The sequence below is a fragment of the Eptatretus burgeri genome, chromosome 7, assembly GCF_056783735.1.
Source record: "Eptatretus burgeri isolate ZD-2024b chromosome 7, Ebu_testis_v1, whole genome shotgun sequence".
NCBI classification, from domain to species: domain Eukaryota; kingdom Metazoa; phylum Chordata; class Myxini; order Myxiniformes; family Myxinidae; genus Eptatretus; species Eptatretus burgeri.
This window is the reverse complement of record NC_140967.1, coordinates 18,999,290-19,024,289: the sequence shown is the minus strand read 5'-3', so window position 1 is coordinate 19,024,289 and position 25,000 is coordinate 18,999,290. Positions and strand designations below refer to the sequence as shown.

The window sequence follows — 25,000 nt, the reverse complement described above, 5'->3', positions numbered from 1 at the left end:
TATATATATATATATATATATATATATATATATATATATATATATATATATATATATATATATATATATATATATATGTAGGGTAAGAATACTGATTCTGGCTCACTTTTCCCCATGTAAATGAATGGGGGATTTTCAGCGATTCCCTTTTTTTTCCCTAAAAATAAACCCCCTTTTTGTCCCAAGGTATATTTATTTGTCTCCCCTTTTAACTTGGAGGTTGAACCTCATTGAATTGAACACCTGGGGGTTGAACAGCTCACTCATTGAACCTATAAAGATTTGTTCATTCTCAAATTCCTTCAATAGTTTAATTTTCTTTGCACAATAATCCCCATCTAAAATATTGACAAACAAAACATTTGAATCTTTATATTTTTGAAGATACCCCTTTTGTGCCATTACGAAATGATAAACTTCTCTTAATGCTCTTGTTTGACCACCTCCTGAGCCACATATCATTTTGAGATTATAGTAAATTGTTTTTTCATTGTTCAATTGATAACCATCAAAGTTTTCAGTCCATTCAAGGATATTCATTTTTTTCTTTACATCCTCTAACTTACTAGTTTTTAAATTAATTCGCTTATTTGTTTTATTTACCTTTGTTTTAGTTATTTTTTCAATAAGACTTATTTGATATTTTTCACATTCATTATGTTTTCCATTTATATACCAAGACTGAGATTTTCTCCACTCTTTAGTTTGATTAATACTTGGTTTAACCATTTATATATTGTGAAAAAACGCGGCGGTAGCCCTTAAAAACCCTAACCCATCTTCCCATCGTTAAAACACAATCTATTCTATTCACTCTATCATACAATATCCATATGGAACACAATCTATTCCATTATCTAAAATAAATCTCTTATCATCAAAGGCTCCGAATGCCTTTTTATTTACTTCTTCACTATATATGTTATGTTTATAACTTCTTATTGTATTCATTTTCCTATATTCTTCTTTCTTTTTCATCAAACAATTATAATAATTTCTAAAAGTTATTGATTTCTTTATTACATATTTCTTTATTCCCTTTAACCTCTTATCAATCTGTTCACCATACTTATAAGCATATGCCTTTGCTCTCAATCTAATAAACTCACTCATTACTTTTCCACCCAACTCATCCTTAAACTTACCAATAACCTTTTCATTCTTTTTGGAAAATAACTCACTCTTCTTGCTGAAATTACTTGTATCATATACTCCAATATTTTTCTTCATATCTTCATAAACATCATCAGTTTTTATATCTAGGATAAAACTATCAGTGTCCATATACAACAATGAAACATTTTCACCATACTCTTTCTTTAAGTCATTATACAAATAATCATACATCAATATCTTTGATAAATCAAGAACTGCTGTTCCAATATAAATTGGTTTATCCATTACAATACTTTCCTTTTTCATATGAATTGCAGAAAAGTTCTCTGAAAAAACCTCTTCTCTCTCAAAACTTGGTTTATTTATCAATCTCGAAGCTTCTTTCCAAGATGTTGCGAATCTAATATTTTGCCTGTTTCTAACATTTTCCATAGTCTTTCCAAATACAGCATTATTCATTAATTTATAAAAGTCCCCTTCAAATTTTACTTTTGTATTTGCTCTCATATCTGTATTGAATTGAATATACTTTTTCACCCAAGGACTTTGTTTAAATTTTAAAACTCTATGAATTTTAGCTACTCTCAATCCTTCTCTCAAAAACTGTTTTAAGCTTCTCTGATGTAAAACATATCCCTTTTTATCATAGAATGTTGTTAATAACTTTTCTGTTGATTTGCCTTTAATATTAAAACTTTTATGATAATCACTGAACCATTCTTTCTTTGGGGTTTCTTTCTCACATGCAAAAGGAAGGTCTTTATGCTTATCATGAAGAACACTCGGGTACCTCAAATCAACTTCAAAATAATAACCTTCTTCTTCGTCATTCAATTCCTCTTGAGAAGAAATAACAATATTCATCAAAGCCTTTTCATAATCCTTTTCTTCCACCCACTCTAATTTACCATAAGGCAGAGATTGAGACATTGCCCATCCATACAAATTATTAGCATCAAAATACATCAAATAATTACTATCTTTTTCACTATCATAATTTGGGAGATATTTATTATTTGCTTTCGCATATCTTTTTGAACATACTTGTGATATTCCACCTCTCTTGGACTTCTCAATCATCAAAAGCATATCAACATCACTGATTAAATCTATATCTTGTTTTGTCATTTTCAACATTGCACTCCAAGCTAAACCAGGAGCTGTGAAATAGTGGGCAGGGTCTAATCCATAACAATTTTTATTATGACAGAGTGTTCTAAAAGCCTCAAACACATCAGCTAACAATAAAACATCTGTTTTTAGATATAAATCATGATATTCTCCAAGGTTCTTTATCTTAAATATTTCCATATTTCTTGTGCGTGTTTATATTCCTTATCACTTATCTCTTCTTCATAAAGGTTATTATAGAAACTTTCTTTTGAAGGAAGTTGTGTTTCTTTAAATCTCATAAATGAATCCATATAATCATAAGGATAAATTCCCTTACTTGTAAGAATTTTCTCTTTACTTTGAATTTCATTCCTTGTTTGAATTTCCTCTCTCGTAAGAATTCCTTCTTTAATCAGAATTTCATCTTTAATCTGAATTTCCTCTTTAGTTAGAATTTCATTCATTGTTCGAATTTTCTTTATAATTAGAATTTCATCTTCAGTTAGAATTTCTTCATTAATTAGAGTTTCCTCTTTACTTTGAATTCTCTCTTTAATCTGAATTTCCTCTTTAGTGAGAATTTCCTCTTTTGGAAAGAATGAATTAAGATTTGGAAAAGAGTCCGTGGAGCTTAGATTTGATGCGAGGTAGGCTAGTGGTGTTCCCATAAACTTGTAAGAATCTAGAAACCTAATACGAGTTAAAGGTTTTGTGAATATCGTTTTTGAAAATGAAATATACTTTTGACTTGTGTTTGTTATGGCAGAAATATTCCCTGGTGTTTTTGAAAGTTCATTTATAAATAGATGTGTATCATAGTTGGCGCTGTTGTGAAGAAAGACTGGAATAAAAGAAGGTAATTTATAATTAAGATTACAACAGGAATGAGCGGGACCTCTATATTTACCAGTAAGATGACAATGGTCTCTAACTTTAGACTCCTTAATTTCCCCCTCACAAATATGACAGATATTGTTCATTCTAAATTCTAATTTTTCTTCTTTGGTTAATTTCATCGGTTCATTTGTTTCTCTCATTAATTTAGTGAGTCTTATACAATCCTTTTCTAATCGTTTTACAAACTCTTGTGAAGCATTTTTTCCACGATAATGTTCAAGTTTGTTATACTTTTCTCCAACAGATGATTTGATATAATAACAGAAACCACAAGGAATATGTTTTTGATATTTATTTGTATATGGTTCTTTTGGATTAGGAGAAGCAGTATTTATCTTTTTAAGGATACATTCAAAATCAGCGTATATCACAAATGGGTGCATGATAGATTTATTATAATCTTCAAAAGAAATCTTTTCACCAGGTTTAGGCATTGTAATTACAGCTGATTTATGATTACTACAATATTTTGAATGTTGTTCTAATCGTTCTTTTGTATGAAATGAATTAAGACATCGCTTACAAGGATATATTTTGTTTGCTGTTCTGAATACCTGAGAAGAGATTAATCTTGATAAATTATTGATGTATGTGTAATGTGAATTCTTTCCAACACTAAAATATAAAAGGTCAATGTGTGTTTCTTCATTTTTATAGTTGTTTGAAATTTTTAATATTTGAACTTTGTTTGTATCCGTTAATCCATATACATTAATAGAAAGATTATTCTTTTTCTCAAATTTAGGAATATCTGTTCGTGGCATTGGGAATTTAAAATCTTTAATGTCCAAGGTATTCTCATATTTCATATATTGTTTTACTCTTTCTGAATTACATTTTGGTGGATGAAAGTGAGTAAGAACAGACCAGAGAAAACATTTATTATCATTGTTCTTAATATTAACAACTGCCTTCTTTAGTTTTATTTCTTTTGGTAATTCAATATAAGAAGAAGCTTTAAGAGGGTTTGATTTTAGAATGTGTATATCTAAAAAGATGATTTTTTTAATATTGAATCCACTTCCTACCACTGTATTATCAACATCCTCCTCTTGTCTTGATAGTTCTTCATAAACCCCACTATTCAAAAAATCTTGAAATGATGTTATAAAATGAAGACCTGTTCTCATATAAGGAGTATGTTCTTCATCTTGTCTTTTCATATTCATTTTCACTCCCATATAAAACTTTAAAGTTTTCATTTCTTTTAATGTCTTTTTAATAAATTTTTCAACATCGGGTTTCACTATTTCAATTGATTCAGCTATTGATGATGGACCGGGTTCTCCAAATTGAAAAATCCTTATTTTTATATGCCCTTTAAATGCCCCATCAGTGTTTTCAATATAATAGTCTCCCTTTACTTTAAACTCATTTTAATTGTGTTTTTGTGATTGAAGATGTTTATTATAACTACTCTTCAAAACATCCTTTGAACAGATATCACAATGTTTTCTTTTCAACTCAAGAGGAGATATTTGATGAAATAGATTAAATGTGTGTTTGTTGGTTCGGAGGTGTTTTCTATAATGTTTATATTCGTGATTACAAACATCGCAGTACGTTGTATTCACCATATTTATAGAATAAAACTTTGCTTCAACTAAAATTTTCTTGATGAAAATTTCGTTTAATTTATAGGTGAATCTGTGCTTAAAAACATTTTATCCTCCAACTTTTTCACTTAATAAATACAATGTTTCAAGACACAAAAGACAAGTTTCAATCAATCTCTTCATCTGTTAAAGATACTGAGAAATATGTCAAGGATGTAAAATTGAACAAAGATAAATATAACAACTATTGGATAAAAACTATTATGGTAAATAATATGAGTTCTTCAATTTCCTTCAGTGGAAGGGCTTTTAGTATACCTGGTAGAACATCAATTAAAGTATCTCTAACAAAAGTTTCTCCTCTCCTTCTAGTAATATATTCAAAACTAGAAAAAGCAATGAAACAAGAAAAAGTATCAAAGAACAAAAACCTTATGGATGAAGCTTTAGAAAGAAAAGATAAGACCATCTGTAATATGCAAGGAGAAATTTGTATTTTTTTCAACAACCCTAAAGATGTAAATCCTGATGAAATAAAGGATGTTAATATATCAGGTGAAATGACATTTCGTTCAATAGTAGTTAACGATAATTTTAAAATTACCTTTAATATAAAAAATGTTGTCGTTGAATCTGATAATGAAAAAAGTATATCGATATCGATGGTAATATACAACTGAAAGTATAGATGAATTTCAGTTTAAGTAAAGTTTTACTTTATAAATATGCTAGACTTTCCTGATTCTTCATATGACAAATTTGAGAATTGTCCTGCGTGTGAAAGAGGGGGATTAAACACAGAGTCAAAAGCCTATAAACAATGTATATTCTGTGATTATCTTCTAATTAATAATAATAAAAATATAAAAAGGAAAATAATTCTTTTAGATTTACACCAAAAATGAATTACTTTACAAGATTGATTAGAGAAATGAATGTAAAGTATGAGGGTGATAACACACCTTTCCTTACAAGGGAAGAAACTGAACGTATAAGAGAAATGTTCAAAGGATTGTTGTTATATATTATTCATGGATGTAATTTTCAGGGAAATATCAACACAAGATATTGTATAAATAAAATAATGGATTATCTTGAAATTAAACCTGAACTTAGGATAAAATATAGAGTTTCTAAAAAAGCCAATAATAAATTAAATAACTTGTTTTCTAAATATATAAATGAATGATTTTTTACCTATTTGGGAAAATAAGATAAAATTTAACAACCATAAAAATCTCCCAAATTCATTAAGATGTCTCATAGTTGGTTCAAGTGGATGTGGAAAAACCTGCTTACTTTTAAAAATGCTCCTCACTCCCAACTTTTTAGATTATGATAATTTAATAATTTTCACAAAGTCGAGTTTTCAACCAGAGTATCAACTACTCTCACAAGGTTTTAATGCTGGTCTTCAAAAAGAAGATATAATCGGTTTATTTAAACGTCAAAAAAACCTAAATGATTAGAACATTGAAGATATAATTCAACTATTTTGTGATACACAGAGATGTAAAAAGAAATCAAATCCTATAACTTGTATTCTTAGTGATAATACAGATGATATACCGTCTCCCCAAGATTTGGATAAATCAACCTCGTTATCTTTGATGATTGTGTTAATGAGAGAAACCAAACGGTAATGGACAGCTACTACACAAGAGGGAGCCATTCTTCTTGTAATTGTATTTATCTTAGTCAATCGTACTTTCAACTTCCTCGTCGTTCCATCAGAAACAATGCTAATACTTTTATTTTATTCAAGTTAAATTCAATAGATATCAATAATTTTTGGAGAGATAATTGTTCTACATTATGTAGTAAAAAGAAATTTGAGGATTACATGAAGCACACGACTGAAAAATATAAATATATTGTTGTGAAACAAGATGAGATATTAAGGGATATATTTTTTGTTTTATAAACAATTACATATATAAATGACAACTATTATTATAAATCTTGTGGGTAAATCTGCTTCTGGAAAAAACTTTCATAAATCAAGGTTCTTGTGTACTACAAATGAGAATATTGTAAATTTACTTAAAAAACACCCCGTGATATGCATTGTATCAACAACAACTAGAGCAATAAGACCTGGAGAAATAAAAGGTGAAGATTATCACTATATTTCAGTGGAGGAACATATGCGATTGAGGAATGAAGGACAAATATTTGAGGAGGTTTCTCTTGGGACAACAAAATATTCACATTGTAAGAGTGAGTTAAGGAAACTAAAATCTGGTGGTGTTGGGATATTAGAAACTAATCCAGAAGGAACGAGACAAATTATTAAATATCTGAGCGGGGTGAAGATTTTATCATTCGGTTTTGATGTTGATGAAGAAACTCAACGCAAACGTATGAAAAGCAGAGATGCAAGGATTAGTGAAGAAGAAATTACAACTCGCATTAATGTTAATAAAGAATTTGATGAAATATTTAAAGAAAAGGATTTATTTGAACACATCTACTTGAATGATGAAGAAAAGGAAAATTTCCCTGTTAATCTTTACAATTCATTAAATGATATTTTACAAAAAATAAATGGATACAAAAGAAAGAGCAAGAAGATTTAAGGAACATCAAGAGTTGGTTTCAAAAGTTGTAAAACAGCAGGAAGACATAAAGAAGAAACGCAGACAGAAACTAACGGGCGAAGAAGTATTTGAAAGAAAACAAGAGAAATTTTTTAAACCACTTTTAAAAACTTCCCAAGAAAAAATGAAAGATGTTTCCACGGTTCCCACAGTAGAATATACTCCCAGAAAGCTTCAAATGTTAAAAGATTTCAGTCAAATGACGGAGGAAGAATTAGAGCATTTAGGAGAATTAGAATATGATGATGAAGGTTTATTTCAACAACTGGAAGAGATTAATCAACCCCCTGATTATATTGTGAATGCTGTTCAAAACAATGAATATTCAGCGGATTCAAAAACCAAAGCAGGACTCATTCCAACAGAACAACCAGCAATATTTCATCTTGTTCAAGAAAAGGTATTGATATTTAATGATGAATTAAGGTTCTTAAGTTCTGCTCAACCCCCTGTTAAACTAACTCCGAGATTAATGTTTCTTCTCACAAAAGATGGAAGACAAGGTTCAACTGTGAGGGATGAATCAAAGTATATTGATAAACCATTGGATATGGAAAATAATGATGATAGAGTATATATTGATTTGCTGAACACTCTAAATTATAAGGTTATTCTTTCTGGTAAAAGTAGGAAGAATGAGAAGGAGAAACACATTATTCAGGCTTTAAGTATCCTTGGTTCAGGTATTAGTTTTCTTCCAAATGACCCATCGCAATTAGTTAATAGACTGTTATTGTTGTTAGGCAGTAAGAAGGCTGGAAATAACAATTGTTTTAATGAAGCATCAGCCATTTTAGACCAGTTGATGAACATGAAAATAATTAACAAAATCTCAATATAAAGACATTTTATCTCATATTAAATAAGATGAAAAGCACAATCCTGAGTTTTAATTTCACAACAAGCGACCACACATCTTCATTCCCATACCCACTACAACTTGACACAACAAAAGAATATGAGGCATCTTTATTGTCCATGGAAACTTATAATACCTTATTTAATATAACCGAGAAAAATGACAAGTTTAGTTATAATCCGGGAAGTGGATACAAAACGATAACAGTCTCACCCGGAGCATACGAGATTTCTCAAATATCTTCCGAAATTGCTCGTCTTATGAAAGAACAGGGTGATGAACCAAAAAATATTGTTATAAACATTCAAAAACATACTTCAAAATCAACGATTAAAGTTAAAAATAACTACAAGGTTGATTTCACAATTGATAATTCATTTAGAGAGTTATTGGGTTTCTCCTCAAAAAAGATTGAAACTAATGGGACGTTTTACAGTGATAATGTCATTCAAATATCCTCAGGAATAAATTCGGTGTTAATTCACTGTGATTTGATTGATGGTGCTTATAATGATGGAAAAAAACAAATACAATATTTTCATTCAGCGCATACTCAACCCCAATTGGTTATAAATTCAATATGGAACCTAAAAATTTGGTTTATCTACCTGTGTCAGGAAAAACCATACACAGAGTAAATTTTAGGATAACCGACCAAGATAATCGTGTGATTTCTTTTAATGGAGAAGTTATATCCATCAGAATTCACCTACGTGAAGTTTTCCAATAAATAAATACGATGGTTATTGTGAGGAAACACGAGTTGGGAAAATATAAAATAATTACAGGGGATGGGATGTTCCTTTCCCCGTACTACAAGGGTGAAGGTATGTATCTTGGTAGAGGATACTATAAACCTAAGAGACAAAGGGGTGTCGGACATCAATTTAGAGGAGATGGGATAATTGATACTCTCATGGGTATTGGTTCAACTATTCTTAAACATAAAGACCTAATTGGTTCAACTGCTTCTGCTGTGGGAAATGTAGCAGGTGCTGTAAAGAGTATAAAAGATGCTCAGAAGGAATCTCATAAATTACAAGCAATAAAAGAAATTAAGAAAGGTAAAACTCAGTTGTCCCCCAAGAACGACAGAAAATAATTCAAATACTTGGATCAGGGTTTCAAAAGTTTTAACATCTTTTTTCCTAAATAAATACAAGTATGGAAGCAATTGATAGTATCTATGATTTGGATGATACTATTATTATCTCAAACTCCACTAAAAAAGAAGATTACTTCAAGGTAAATGCAATAACTGGAACAGACTGGAATACAAATGGTACAAAAAGTTTTGAAATAAATAATCAACAAACCTATTTGAATCTCTCCGAAAGTTTCTTGTTGTGTAAATTTAAATTCACTAAGGCTGGGAATTACACAAACGCTACACTTGTAAATGATTTCTTCTGGAAAATGTTTGATAGTGTGCGATTGTATATTGGAACACAAGAAGTTGAAGCGGTTGATTATGTCTCTGCTGTATCTGAAATGATGAAATTTACACTCTATACATTCAGTGATAGAATGGGAAAGGGGTCTGTCGAAGGTTTTATTCCTGATATGTCAACGGGAACAAACACAGACCCTGGATATATTCAAAGGAAAGGAATGTATAATGATGATACAAAAGCAGAAAATAGTTTTACTGTGGCAGTTCCTCTTAAAGGTATATTTGGATTTTGTGATTATGATAAAGTTCTGTATGGTCTTAAAATTAGATTTCAACTACAAAGGAATGATAATGAAAATAGATTGCTTTTTGGTATTGGTAGTGCTTTTGGTGAACAGAATAAATTTGTAATTGAGGAGATGAGTTGGTATATCAGTGAATATACTCCTAATCTTAAAACAGAAGAGATGTTGAATCGAAGACTTAACTCAAAGAAACCACTCAGTGTATCATACCTCAAAAGAAGATGTCAACACGTTAAACTCAATCAAACTACTTACACGTGGAATTTGGGTGTTCTGGAAGGAAAGCCACGATATCTGTGGATGATTTTTAAAAAGCCAGATGGTGATACTGCGACTGATAAGAATAATGCATTGAGTGATAATGCTAAGGTGAAACAACTTCGCGTTTCTCTAGATGGAACATTTTATCCACGAGATAGATTGGAAATTAATTGGGAAAAAATGATTTTGCTGAAGCATACAAGTCTTACCAAAAGGTGTGTGAAAGTAATGGAAATAAAGAACCTATTTTGGATATGACAGCATTTAAAAGTTTGTATACAATCTATGCGTTTGACCTGAGCGCTCAAAAGGAAACTATAAAGTCTAATCGAGTGGATACTTCCCTATACATTGAAAGAGGAGAGAGTGAAGAAGTTGATACATATTGTTTGCTTTTGGAAGAAACAGAATTGCAGATTAATACAGATAATGGTGTGATGATTAGTCTCACATAATTTTTTGTTAAATAAATGAGTGGCAAAGTACCAACTGGGGTATATGTTAATCAAATCAATCTTCATAAACTATCATCTTGTGTTCAAAATCAAAAGCCTTGTACGATTAACGTTAATACAATTCAGAGAAAAGGAGCAGTAAGAATTGATGTTTTGCTCACAAGAGAACAGGTTAAAATCTTGAATGACACTGGCTCACTTAAAATTAAAATGACAAAACCAATGTTGAAAAAATATTCAATAAGAGAGACGAGTGGAGGATTTCTCCCATTTCTAATTCCTTTATTTGCTGGTTTAAGTGCGGTTGGAGCATTGACGGGTGGTATTTCAACAGCGGTGAAAACTGCCAACGAAAGGAAGGCTCAACTCCAGGCTCAAAAAGAATTGGAAAGACATAACAAAGAGTTGGAGAAACAAATTAGTGGAAGTGGTGTAATTGTAGATTTTGCTGAAAAACTTGAAGGTCTGCCTGATAAAGCGAGATTGTTAGTTGGAGATATGCTTTCTTCTATAGCACAAGCAGGTGTAAAATTAACGAAAAGAGGTAATGGATTATATCTTTCTAATAAATAAATGAGCATTGATGAGTGGTTGAAAGAATTTGGAAAGAATACAACATCAAATTTACAACTTGCCAAATATTGTAAGAAATTAAAAATTCATAATGTGGTTATTTGTATGAGAGATGAATTAACAAATGTGCCAAAACATACAAAGAATATTATTATGAACTTAGAAGATAATGATGGGAACGGTTCTCATTGGGTTTGTATTTTTAATAGTCAAGACAAATATTATTTTGATAGTTTTGGTCTTCCACCACCTGTTGAAGTCATAAAATTCTTACAGAATGGTGTTTATCAAACATTTCAAGTCCAAGAATTAAATTCCAAGTGTTGTGGTCAATTATGTCTATATGTGTTATTTCAACTCAACAAAAATAAAAAATTTTATGATATTATTTTTAATCTAATATAAATGACTTATGTTGGTAAAGATGGTTCTATCTTTGGTGTATCTCAAGAACTGGATATTGATTTATCAAATTATTATACAAAGGCACAGGCTGAACGACGTAAATATAATATAAACAAAAATATTAACATGAAAAATGCTTATAAATTAAAAAATTATCCAAGCCCGACTGACGCGAATGACTTGGTGAGATTAAGCGATTTATCACAATATATATCCTTAAATAAAACGGCTGTGTATTCCAAAGATACAGAAGTGTTGATATTATCTCCAGGTCATACAGAATTCACAGTTCGAATTAAAATACATTTTTATAAAGAAGGGCGTATCGTTTGTATGAGAATAGAACAATGGGGGTATGATATGAATGATTTAGGGTATAATTGGTCATTTAAAATTAACCTCGAAGACCTGGAACAATTAAATCAGTCTCGTAAGGAAGAATATTTTGCACTTGGTATCGAGAATGAGTTTTGTGGAGCCACGATTAGTAAACAACAAATAAAAGAATTTAATAAGGGTAAATATAATAATGGTTTTGCCCTTGTTTATCTCATGAAAACAGAAAAAACAGGATTATATATAATAAGTAAGGAAATACAAAATGATTTAACTATGGGAAGATGGGGAGGTGTTTCGTGCCATAATATTATTCTAACATATATTTCTAATACATAAATGACAGCAAGAAGGCTTCAAGAAAATTATCATTTCTGTGTCCAAGCATACCTTCAAGAAAAGGGTATTCGTTATTTTAATAAATATGTTCTACAACATAAGAATGAGGTATTTTCAATAAAAGATTGGCATTATGCTGATGTTGATAAACCGACAACTTTAGATTTAATTAGAATGTTAAATAATGAAAAAATTATAAGGTTAAGAAAAGGTAAGGCTCTTTTAGAAATTCAAAAGAAATTTTATTGGTTTCCTGTTGTAAAAAAATTATTTTGGATACAGGAATAACAAGAAATCCTGATGAATATATGTATAATATTCTATGGGGTGTAAACGATTCAAGGATAGTAAGGGATGAGGAAGGAGTTGAAGAAGAGAGGGAAGAGGAGGAAAAGGAGAAGGAGGAGAGGGAGAAGAAAGAGAAGGAGGAAAAGGAGAAGAGAGAGAAGGAGGAAAGAGAATAGAGAGAGGGAGGAAAGAGAGAAGAGAGAGAGGGAGAAGAAAGAGAAGGAGGAAAAGGAGAAGAGAGAGAAGGAGGAAAGAGAGAATAGAGAGAGGGAGGAAAGAGAGAAGAGAGAGAGAGGGAGAAGAAAGAGAAGGAGGAAAAGGAGAAGAGAGAGAAGGAGGAAAGAGAGAAGAGAGAGGGAGGAAAGAGAGAGAATGAATAAATATCAAAATATGGAAACCAGTGAGATTCAAAAAAGATTGGTGGTATTACAGAAAATAACTCAACCCACCGAGGAGGAAAACAAAGAATTGACAAGTCTATTTGCAATACTTTCGACAAGACTATTAGCATCGACAAGATATGGATTTTAATTCAAGTTTTTCATTTTTTTTTTCTTAAATAAATGGAGGAGAGAGTGAAGGCATTTCTAAGGATTCTTTATGTTTTAAAAATTAAGATTCAAATGTGCATGTTGGAAACTAAAAAGGTTTTTGCACTCTGCAGGAATTTTTCTCATAAGTAAATGAGTTATTGTCTCAAATGTAAAAAGAAAACTAATACTAAAAATATTTCATTTATTAAAAGTAAAAATAACAGGGTTATACAAAAAGGTATATGTTCGGTGTGTGGTTCAAAAAAAAATCAATTTATCTCCAAACACAAACTCGGAGGAGATATACAAAAGTTTTTATCAGGAAGTAAATTTACAACTACTGGAATACCAGGGGAATTACATCTTCCAGGGTATTCTTTCTGTGGTCCAGGCACAAACTTGGATAAAAGATTAGATGAGGCAGACAATCCTAAATCCTGGAGTAAACCAATCAATAGAGTTGATGAAGTGTGCATGAGACACGATATTGATTATGGGAATACCACAACGTTGGAAGAAAAGCATGAAGCCGATAGAGAAATGCTATATAATTTGTCTCTGATACAAAATCCAACCTTGAGAGAAAAAGTTGATAGGTTCATCGTGAAGAAGATGATTAGTGCTAAATTGAAACTTGGACTTGGAAATTCAAAAAACTTATAGGCTCTAATGATGCCATTAAGACTGAAGAGCAATTAGCTGATGAATTACATAAACCAATATTCACAAAGTTTCAGAGAAGGAAAGTTTATTCCAAGGAAGTTGATTATATCTGGTCTGCTGATTTGATTGAACTCAATAATGATAAGGGGTACAAGTATGCTTTAACCGTTATTGATTTGAGGAGTAGATATGCGTGGGTTGTCCCTTTAAAAAACAAAACAGGTAATACTCTTATGTTAGCTTTTCAACAGATATTTAATAAAAGTAAGAGAAAACCTAAAAAAATGTGGACTGATGAGGGTAGAGAGTTTTATAACAAGACATTTATGAATTTTCTAAAAAATAACAGTATTACATTATACAGTACCTTTAATGAAGGGAAGGCAGTTGTTGTTGAACGTTTTAATCGTACCTTAAAAGAGAGACTATATAAAAAATTCACACAACTCGGTTCACAACAATGGTCATCTTTTATTCAGGATATTGTGGATAAGTATAATGACACGATTCACACGTCAACAAATATGAAACCATCAGAAACATTTACAAAATTAAAATATGAAAAAGAGATTAATGTCAGAAAACCTAAGTTCAAAGTTGGTGATATCGTAAGAATATATAGGTGGAAATCTCATTTTGAAAAGGGTTTTACTGAACGATGGACGAAATAACTTTTTAAAATTGTTGATGTAATAGATACGGTTCCTTGGACTTATAAAATATATGATTTGTTAGGGGAAGAGATTTTAGGTTCATTTTATTCACAGGAATTACAAAAGACAAAACTAAGCAGATAATACACCTTTGTGGACACTAGAGGGACAAGTCCGAGGTGTATTACAGTATATAATGTGTGTCAAGGGGGACGTTCTTAGATCTGTGAACCCCAAACACAGAATCCTCAACTGAATAGTCAAGGTTTAACTTTTGTTTGTGTGTGTGTGTGTGCAATGGGAGCAATAGGTTGGCGCTTCACTCCCTCCTACTATACACCGTTGTGGACACTCGAGGGCCAAGTCCGAGGTGTATAACAGTATATAATGTGTGTCAAGGGGTGGACGTTCTTAGATCTGTGAACCCCAAACACAGAATCCTCAACTGAATAGTCAAGGCTTAACTTTTGTTTGTTGATGTGTATGTGTGTGTGTGTGTGTCCCAACCCTCACATTCAAAATCTCAACCCCAACCCTCACATTCAAAATCTCAACCCCAACTCAATCCTCACCCAACACAATGTCTTTTTCAAAATGAGATTTCCACATATATATATATATATATATATATATATATATATATATATATATATATATATATATATATATATATATATATATATATATATATATTTTACATTTTTTTTTTCTCTTCTTCCAATTCTGTCTTTTAAGGCTTTCAGGTTTGATAACATAGAAAGAGGGAGTAAGAACTTTCTTGATAGGTTTAAATCCCAAAGAGTGGTAGCATTTCAAGTCTTCAAAATAAACCCAACTTTCCAAGTCTCCAAGGTAGTTATTTAAACCATCAAGGCAGAACTCATTTACTGATTTTTTTCAAAATTTGTGAGTCTCCAAGGTAGTTCCCATATTTAGAACCATCTTGGCAGAACCCTTTTCCTGAGTCTCCAAGGTAGTTATTTAAACCATCAAGGCAGAACTCATTTACTGATTTTTTTCAAAATTTGTGAGTCTCCAAGGTAAAACTTGTATTCTGGCTCATCAACGTATAACTTGTTCAGTGGGTATTGTCTTGATAACTCACAATGAGTACTATTGCTGTAAAACTCTTTTTCAGGATTTTGCTGGTCTCCAAGGTATAACTCTTTGGTTGGGTCATCAAGGACGAACTCGTTCTGTGGGTCTTGGTCGCTCATAAGGTCTTCAACCAAGCCAACAATTTCGCCCCAAGTTGTAGCAAAAGCAGTATTTTCATTTCGTATTTCAGACACAATTTCCTGTGAGAGAAAATAATAATGTATTAATTAAGTTATTTAATTATTAAATGAGTATGCTTCAATCAAAGTTTGAAAATAGGAAAATAAAAATCTTACCTCAACAGATAAGAGGTTTGAATCCAGTTCATCAGCTTGAAGGTTTAGTTCCATACAAGACAGAGAGTTCCAAGGAACACCAAAGTCATCCCACTCAAGGTCTTGCTCGTTCTGTAGGTCTTGGTCGCTCACAAGGTCTTCAACCAAGTCAACAATTTCGCTCCAAGTTGTAGCAAAAGCAGTATTTTCATTTTGTATTTCAGATACAATTTCCTGTGAGAGAAAATAATAATGTATTAATTAAGTTATTTAATTATTAAATGAGTATGCTTCAATCAAAGTTTGAAAATAGGAAAATAAAAATCTTACCTCAATGGATAAGAGGTTTGAATCCAGTTCATCAACTTGAAGGTTTAGTTCCATACAAGTCAGAGAGTTCCAAGGAACCCCAAAGTCATCCCACTCAAGGTCTTGGTCGCTCATAAGGTCTTCAACCAAGCCAACAATTTCCCCCCAAGTTGTAGCAAAAGCAGTATTTTCATTTTGTATTTCAGATACAATTTCCTGTGAGAGAAAATAATAATGTATTAATTAAGTTATTTAATTATTAAATGAGTATGCTTCAATCAAAGTTTGAAAATAGGAAAATAAACATCTTACCTCAACAGATAAGAGGTTTGAATCCAGTTCATCAACTTGAAGGTTTAGTTCCATACAAGACAGAGAGTTCCAGGCAAGCACACAGCACACCATTGCCAGCAAAAACAAATGTTTAAAATGGAGCCTGGGCTTGAAGCTTTTATAGAGAAAGACTGGTGGGTGTGGTTTCCTTTGGAAATTCCCTGGGCAAGCCAAGGCAAGCCTTCATTGGGAAATTTTTCAAAACCATAACATCCTGTAATTTTCTAGTGATTTCTTTGTGAGTCAGAGATGAACTGGAAATGATGTAAGAGTGGGCGGGGCTTAGCAAAAGTAGGCGGGGCTTAGGAAAAGTGGGCGTGTCTTAGTAAAATACCTCACGAAAAGTGGGTGGAGCTTAGCAAAAGTGGGAGGGGCTTAGGAAAAGTGGGCGTGGCTTAGAAAAAAATACCTCATGAAAAGTGGGCGGAGCTTAGCAAAGTGGGCGGGGCTTAGAAAAGTGGGCGTGACTTAGAAAAAATACCTCACAAAAAGTGGGTGGAGCTTAGCAAAAGTGGGCGGGGCTTAAAGAAAAGTGGGCGGGGCTTATTGAATACCTTGTGGGAAGTGGGCGGGGTTTATTGAATACCTTGTGGAAAGTGGGCGGGGCTCAGCAAAAGTGGGCGGGGCTTAAAGAAAAGTGGGCGTGGCTTAACAAAAAAATAACCTGTGGCTCAGGAGGTGGTCAAACAAGAGCATTAAGAGAAGTTTATCATTTCGTAATGGCACAAAAGGGGTATCTTAAAAAATATAAAGATTCAAATGTTTTGTTTGTCAATATTTTAGATGGGGATTATTGTGCAAAGAAAATTAAACTATTGAAGGAATTTGAGAATGAACAAATCTTTATAGGTTCAATGAGTGAGCTGTTCAACCCCCAGGTGTTCAATTCAATGAGGTTCAACCTCCAAGTTAAAAGGGGAGACAAATAAATATACCTTGGGATAAAAAGGGGGTTTATTTTTAGGGAAAAAAAAGGGAATCGCTGAAAATCCCCCATTCATTTACATGGGGAAAAGTGAGCCAGAACCAGTATTCTTACCCTACATATATATATATATATATATATATATATATATATATATATATATATATATATATATATATATATATATATATTATCCCTGTGTCGTAAGAGGCGACCAGGGTTGCGTCAGGAAGGGCATCCGGCGTAAAACATGTGCCAAATCACTATGCGGATCATACGGATGATCCGCTGTGGCGACCCCCTTACGGGAGCAGCCAAAAGAAGAAGAAGAAGATATATATATATATATATATATATATATATATATATATATATATATATGTATATGTGTATATGTATGTATATGTGTATATATATGTATATGTGTATATGTATGTATATGTGTATATATATGTATATGTGTATATATATGTATATGTGTATATATATGTATTCAACAGCTGAGCGGGATTTGAACTCAGGACCCTAGGATCCCAAGCCCACTACCCTAACCATTAAGCCAACACCAGATATATATATATATATATATATATATATATATATATATATATATATATATATATATATATATATATATATATATATATATATATATATATATATATATATATATATATATATATATATATATATATATATATATATATATATATATATATATATATATATATATATATATATATATATATATATATATATATATATATATATATATATATATATATATATATATATATATTAGTTATAGTTATAGTTATAGATTTCTGCCCGTTCAGCGTGCGCACGACCTTTTCAGCCCAATCCTGGCCGCGCATCCACCGAACGCGACAATCCAGTCGTAGCTTCCGGACAAACGCCGAAACCCAGCTATGGGTGTTTTTAATACACCACAAACTTGTCAATGCTCTGCCCCCACACTACAGGGTTTATCGCCGAATTATCGATTTACCTAATTATTCACGCGGACAGACTACCGACATTTTGTACCTCGACGGGACCTCCACGAAAATGAGCCACTTTAGCAGCTCGTTCTGGATGCGAAGCCGAGCGGTTATAAATCGCCAAATCCCGTCGGACAGATTTACTTTTATCAGCTTTAAAAGCCAGCTAATTCCCCGAACACACCATGGCAGTCAATGGAGAAAGTGACGCAACGAGCGGGTTGACATTAAACAATGGGGGATTTATTTTCACACATAATGCAATGAATGGGGGGATGGGGAAATAGACATGAGCAAAAAGCTAACAGCCGAGTTCTATCGGAATGCAAGTATATACAGGCACTTAACAACAATTCAACGTAAAGACAAGGTGCCACAGACTTGCATACAAAAATCCAAGAAAAAAAAGACACGGGCTCATAAACCTTTAATATTCCTCAGAGCTGGGATGACCGAAAGGCTCTGAGAGGCCGGGCAGGTTACCTCGCCGCCCTGGTGGCGACTCGATGGTCTTCGTGATCGTGACCCTTGGTGTCTCCGTTCGGTCCGGTGCGTCGCGAACGCACCAGTAGCTTGGGCGGCTTGACGAGCAGCTTGTACGGTTGCTTGGTCGGCCTCGGTGGTCCGGCTTCGTCGCGGCCCCTTTTTGGCGAGCCTGGCCGGCGACCCTTCGGAGGAGCGAACGGGTCCCTTGCTCTTTCAGAGTTGATGCTCCTCCAGACCCCATTCACTCCTCGGCGTCGCCCGGCTGTATCAGGGCTGTCTGCCCGGACCCCCACGCTCCAATGCTGCCGCTAGCTCCGACGACCCCAGCCTCCTCCGGTGAACGACCCGTCGAACCACCTCAGCTCATCAGCTTCACCACCAACCAACTCACCAACTGTGACACAACACCGACCGACTCACCAACTGTGACACGACACCGACCGACTCACCCACTGTCAGCATCCCAACGCGGATTTTTATGGCCCCGAGGGGAGACTCCGCTGTAGGCTTCGCCACCCGAAAGCGGCGCCTTCCCCCTTTCACCTTTTGAACCTTCACCCAGGCTGGATCCACCCCTCTCACTTCCGATTGGAAGAGTACCAAACCCCGCTAATGGTGCATAACACACCGGGCCTGCCGTTTTGATCCGATTTTGCCGTGAAAGCGGCTGATCACACGCGGACGTGGTTGAAATAGCCCTGCCTGTTGCGGCACGAGTTTGCATCGACGGCACTTTGCCACTGTCGAGGATGTTATGGTGTTTGTCGAGGAGTCGATGTGTTGTGGAGATGATGTGGTTGTTGAGGAGACGATGTGTTTGTATAAAATAAAAGATAGAGAAAGAATAACGGCTAACTCAAAGATGCACAGCCCGGCACACGAACAAATCCCGTTTTACATTGGTGGGGGAATCTAACCTGGAACACACACTTATCAAAATAACTGATCTTTGGGGAACCTGAATGGTGTTCTGTGAATTTCCACCACCGTAACAATATGTATATATGTGAAAATATATATATATATATATATATATATATATATATATATATATATATATATATATATATATATATATATATCGAAAGTCGAAACATGTGGAGTCTGACGAGCACTCCCCCATCCTCATTGGACACAGTTCTACACCAAAGTGTCACCTCCAGCACAGAGGCCTCTGCCCGGTGACTGTAAAACAGACAAAGATTATGTCTTCAACATCAGTTAAATATCAAATGGAGCCACCGATACAGATTCCGGGCTTATTTGCCCTCATCAGGATGGCATACCGACAAATATCTAACCAATGATGACCACATTCATCGTTTATATATCAGACGCATGTCCAGACTGTTATGGTGAGCATTGCTGCGGATAATGTCTCACACGGTAAAACCGCATCGTCCGCACAGAGCAACCTCCGTCTGCCACCAAAATCATTGTTCCTGCTAATGCAAACCATTAAACCAGAAAGCACGTGATGTGATCGGCGGGCAAATTGAAACATGTGGATTGTGACGAGCACTCCCCCGATCCCAATTGGGCACAATCCGACACCAAAGCATCAACTGTGACTTTTCGTCTCTTTTTTTCCTATTTAGGTAGTATTTTGTGTTTTATTCCCTCCCTTCTCATACCCTGAGGTCACATGTGGTTATAGTTCTGTGGTTTTCTTTAATGCTTCCTGGATTGTACCTTCCCTCTGTGTCTGCATTTTCACTCTTATGATGTCTTTTCATACCTTTTATAGTCCTGCAGCATAGCAAACCAATCGTCCGACTTTTCATAAAAGCACCAAAATTGATACATCTGTTGACTAATGTATTCTGAACTATTCTGGATGTGGAGCCACTTGAGATTTTGCCTTGGTCAGCTTTGAAAATGGCCACCATTCTACTTTAACAACATGGGATATCTGTCATTGTTATTTTCTTTGTAGGTTTCTTAGAGGTGATAAATACTCCATGTGATGTACATTTACAAAGGAAAACAATACAAATGTCATTTTTGTTGATTTATTATGTTTCCAACCATTGTATTGGGGAAATATGGTCATTTTTATGGGAAAATCCATTTTCGCACACAGCATCAGTGACAGGTTCAGAAGTATTTTGTTGTGGTGGTGGTAGTGGTGGAAGTGGTGTTGTAATTGGTAATATTGGTGTAGTAGTAGTAGTAGTAGTAGTAGTAGTAGTAGTAGTAGTAGTAGTAGTAGTAGTAGTAGTAGTAGTAGTAGTAGTAGTAGTAGTAGTAGTAGTAAGTAGTAGTAAGTAGTATTAGTAAGTAGTATTAGTCTCGACCTCATTTAGGATAGCTACAAAGATGGCTCCTTGAAGACGGCGACAAGGGAGAAACGAGGAAAAGGGGTGCAACGGCGCGTGGTGAGCACCACAGCCATACCAGGAAACTGGCAGAGTTTCCTACGTGTCGACGCAAACAAGGTGGAGCTCTTCACCTTCCTGTCCGAGTGCTGGTGCAGTCCTTCCATGACGAGGCAAAGGAGCTGGTAGTCACTGATGGTGAAGCAGTCATCTGCCTTCCAAGGCAGGAAGATGAAGGCTCTCTGGCTCCATGCGGTCAAAAAGAGGCGGACACTCGCATCATGCTGCATGTGGCCCATGCTGCAGAACATGACCACCGTCGGATTCAAGTTCGAACCGTAGACACCGACGTCGTCGTCTTGGCGGTGATGGTAGCCCAGGCACTACCATGCGTGGATGAACTCTGAATTGCCTTTGGGACGGGCAAGAACTATCGCTACATCCCTGCCCATGAAATAGCTGCCTCCCTCGGTCCACAGAAGGCACGTGCCATCCCTGTCTTCCATGCCATGACCGGATGTGACACGGTGTCAGCATTCGTGGGGCATGGGAAGAAATCTGCCTGGGCCACATGGAACTCGTTTCCAGAACTGACAGATTCTCTTGTGACCCTGACCACCACGCCAGTCAACATCCAGGATGACACCATGCTACAAAGATGTCAATGCTATGCTTATCAGAGAGCTTATCGGAGAGGCAGTGAGCCCCTGCCGAAACTCTCATCTCCATTCCGTGAGGACCCGAAGAGCAAGGATATGGTCAATCGTTGACCTCTTTGGTGTAAAGCCTGACTGCTCTCGATGCTGTTGCTCAAGCAGATGGTGGCGAACCCTATCAATAATTATCTGAGGAAAGACCTTGCCCAGCACTGAGAGCAGCGTCACCCTTCGGTAGGTGTTGCGTTCTTGGCGATCACCCTTCCCTTTCCAGAGAGGGACAACAAGGCCCCTCTTTCAGTCAGTTGGGATGATGCCTGTGTTCCAGGCAGAGCACAGAACTGCATGCAATGATGCAAGTGCAGCTTTTCCACCAGCCTTGAGAAGTTCAGCATGGATGCTACAGATCCCAAGAGCTTTACACCATTTCAACTGCTTCACTACAGTCTGTGTTTCCACAAAGGAAGGTGGACCACAGTTGATTGGAGGGTCAGCAATAGGGATGGTAACACCCCTGACATCCAACTCAACAGCTGGTGGATCAGCCTGGTTTAGCCGCTCAAAGTATCATATGTTTTGTGGAATGAAGGGTTTTATGGTGGCTGGAATGAAAATCTTGCCACCAACCTCCTGACTTGAAGTAACCCAACTGCAGGAGGACATCCTCAGACACAGTTGGGCATGAGTTATGGATGGCTGTAAGCTCACAAGGAGCTCCTCTGCCCTTTGACAGGTTTTGTTAATCCTGCTGGGTGTCCATATCATACACCCTCCTCACCAAGAAACTTGGTCTGGGAGATGGATAAGTCACTGCCAACTGGACCATGAAACAAGTTAGGACAGGTTTACATGGTACCTGTAAGCAAGTCACAGATCTAATCTGACCTGACCTGACCTGACTGATTTTGTGTGGTGCCACCAAAATGGATCAATCTGATTTCTGAACTATACTCTGGTACTAAAAATGCTGTGAGGTGTGGTAATTCCATCTCCAACTTATTTCCAGGCGTTGCTGGAGTTCATCAGGGGTGTGTACTGACCCCCACTCTTTAGTGCTTGTATGAACTGGATTCTGCGGAGCATGTTGGAGAGATTAAGCTGCGGTGCATCGTTTGGAAATGTCAAGATCTCTGACCTTGGTTTCACAAATTATGTTGTCATCTTTGCAGAGACACTGGATATCTTTATGGGGACCCTCGAGGTGCTGAATGAGGAGTTCGAGCCACTGGGATTACGGGTTTCCTGGGTAAAAAATAATATCCAGACTTTCAATGACATCTTGGATATTGTTACCATGTTTGTACCCGTTTGTGGTGAGGATGTTGAGGTCACGGAGAGATTCACTTACCTTGGCAGTGATATTCATGTCTACATGTTGTTAGCCAGAGGTCGATAGACGTCTGAGTCGTGCCTGGGGAATCATGGATTCATTGGATCATGGGGTGTGGCACTGTCGGTACCTATGCAGGAGGATGAAAGTCCGAGTCTTTAAGTCCTTGGTCCTTTCAGTCTTCCTCCACAGATGTGCGACTTAGATTCTGATCAAGGATATGAGATGGAGACTTAACTCCTTCACTACCAGGTCTCTTCAGAGAATCCTTGGCCATTGCTGGTCAGACTGTGTCCAACAAGCGGTTGCTGAGAGAGACTCAAATGAGATGTTTTACCTTATAGTCCCTGAGCGTCAGCTCTGGCTGTATGGACATGTGGCTCATTTTCCTGATGCTGAGCCTGCTCAACAGGTTATCTCAGCGGGGGAGTCTCTTTTTGGAGGAGGCCATCCAGCTGACCATGTGCCTTGTGGTTGCAGCAGGTTGATTGGTGTCTCATGGAGATTGAGATGGGTCAGGCATCTGCCTGGTGGATGGCCAGATGGAATTCCCTGGAGTACCAGCAAAAACTGCACGCATCGACGCGCTGTTCATGCATATGCTCCCATACTGTACCTACTGACCTGATGTTAATAATGAGCTGTGAGGGTTCTTTACTTCTAACTTGATGATGTTAGATTGTGCAAAAAGGGATGAGCCTGGCTCTTTTCTCTCCTTGGAAGAGCTTACCAATCCTCTTACTTCCCTCCCATCTGGTAAATCTCCAGGATTGGATCACCTACTTGTGGAATTTTTTTTAAAGAATTTTGGCCTCCATGAGGTTTAGAACTTCCGGTAGTCATTTTGGACAGGGTCCAGCATGTTGTATTGCCGTTGAGCTATTGTAGAGCAGTGATTAGTTTACTTTCCAAAAAAGGGGGGCTCAGCTCATCACCACTGAAAATATTATCCAAAGTGTTAGCTCGATGCATTGGCATCTTTTTGGAGACACTGATTCACAGTGATTAATCTTGTTGTTTTCCGAAACGACATCTTTACGAGAAGAGAGCCATTTTTATGTGTGTTGCCATATGGTTTTTTTGTATACATTGTTGAGGCTCGTATGAGAGCTAACACACAATGCACAGCAAGGGGGGGGCATGAGACAAGAGGGGAGGGAGAGGGAAGGACAAAACAGTGGGGGAACAGAAACATCAGATCTGTGGAAAGGAGAGGGATGGTTGGTTGAGTGCTGCAGCACTGGCTGCTAAGCCTGGAATGTGGTCCAGTCTCCAGTCGTGTAGTACCATCATTACTATGTGATGTGCACCTCAGAGTGAAGGTGAAGTGGGAACAACCTCCCAGCAAGGCTGATCGGTCAACTGTTCTCAATTCAAACCTCTCCTTCCCAAATTTAGTGGCGTCTCCCATGGCTTAGTTCTCATACATTTGCCTAAGTTCAAATTTGGAGTCTCTTCATTTGCAAGTTTGGAAGATCAGTATAAACTTTATCAAACCCGTGTAAAAACCATTTGACACTCTTTTGGAACATGACAAACTTATTGTGGTATGCTTGTCTGCCCTTAGAATCCCCCTTCCAATCTAATTGGAAATGTTTTCATCACAAGCTCATTCCCAAGAAAACTGCTGATTTGTCTTGGAGACTAGTGCATTGGGTGCTCCCCACTAATCATCTTTTACACATCTTTTCCTCCTCAATATCTGATTAGTGTCCCTTCTGTGAGGCCCCTGAGACTGTCGCTTGCTTCTGTCGAATGTGCACATTTGATTCCCTCATTCATCATGAATGGTGCACTCAGCTCTCTCTAAAGTTTACCTTTAACACGTTTATTTTTGGTTTTGTTTCATCATCATGCCACAAACGAGGTCTTATTTCCTTTATTTTATTGCTTTAACTAAGAAATAGATCTATTGTACAAGTAG

General features: G+C 35.6%; 1 protein-coding gene and 1 long non-coding RNA gene across 2 annotated transcripts in view; one reads left to right on the top strand and one right to left on the bottom strand.

Annotated features, from left to right (window-relative positions):
* The window catches only part of LOC147022771 (uncharacterized), a 121,641-nt gene that overhangs the window by 78,898 nt on the left and 17,743 nt on the right, over positions 1–25,000 (top strand). The gene's annotated exons all lie outside the window — the stretch shown is intronic.
* LOC147022772 (uncharacterized) lies at positions 15,258–16,672 on the bottom strand. Its single transcript, XM_085887574.1, has 4 exons — positions 16,340–16,672; positions 16,049–16,243; positions 15,740–15,952; positions 15,258–15,643 (listed from the first exon to the last, which is right to left on the bottom strand). The coding sequence occupies exons 1-4, from the start codon at positions 16,430–16,432 to the stop codon at positions 15,347–15,349; spliced, it is 798 nt and encodes a 265-aa protein (XP_085743700.1). The 5' UTR covers positions 16,433–16,672; the 3' UTR covers positions 15,258–15,346.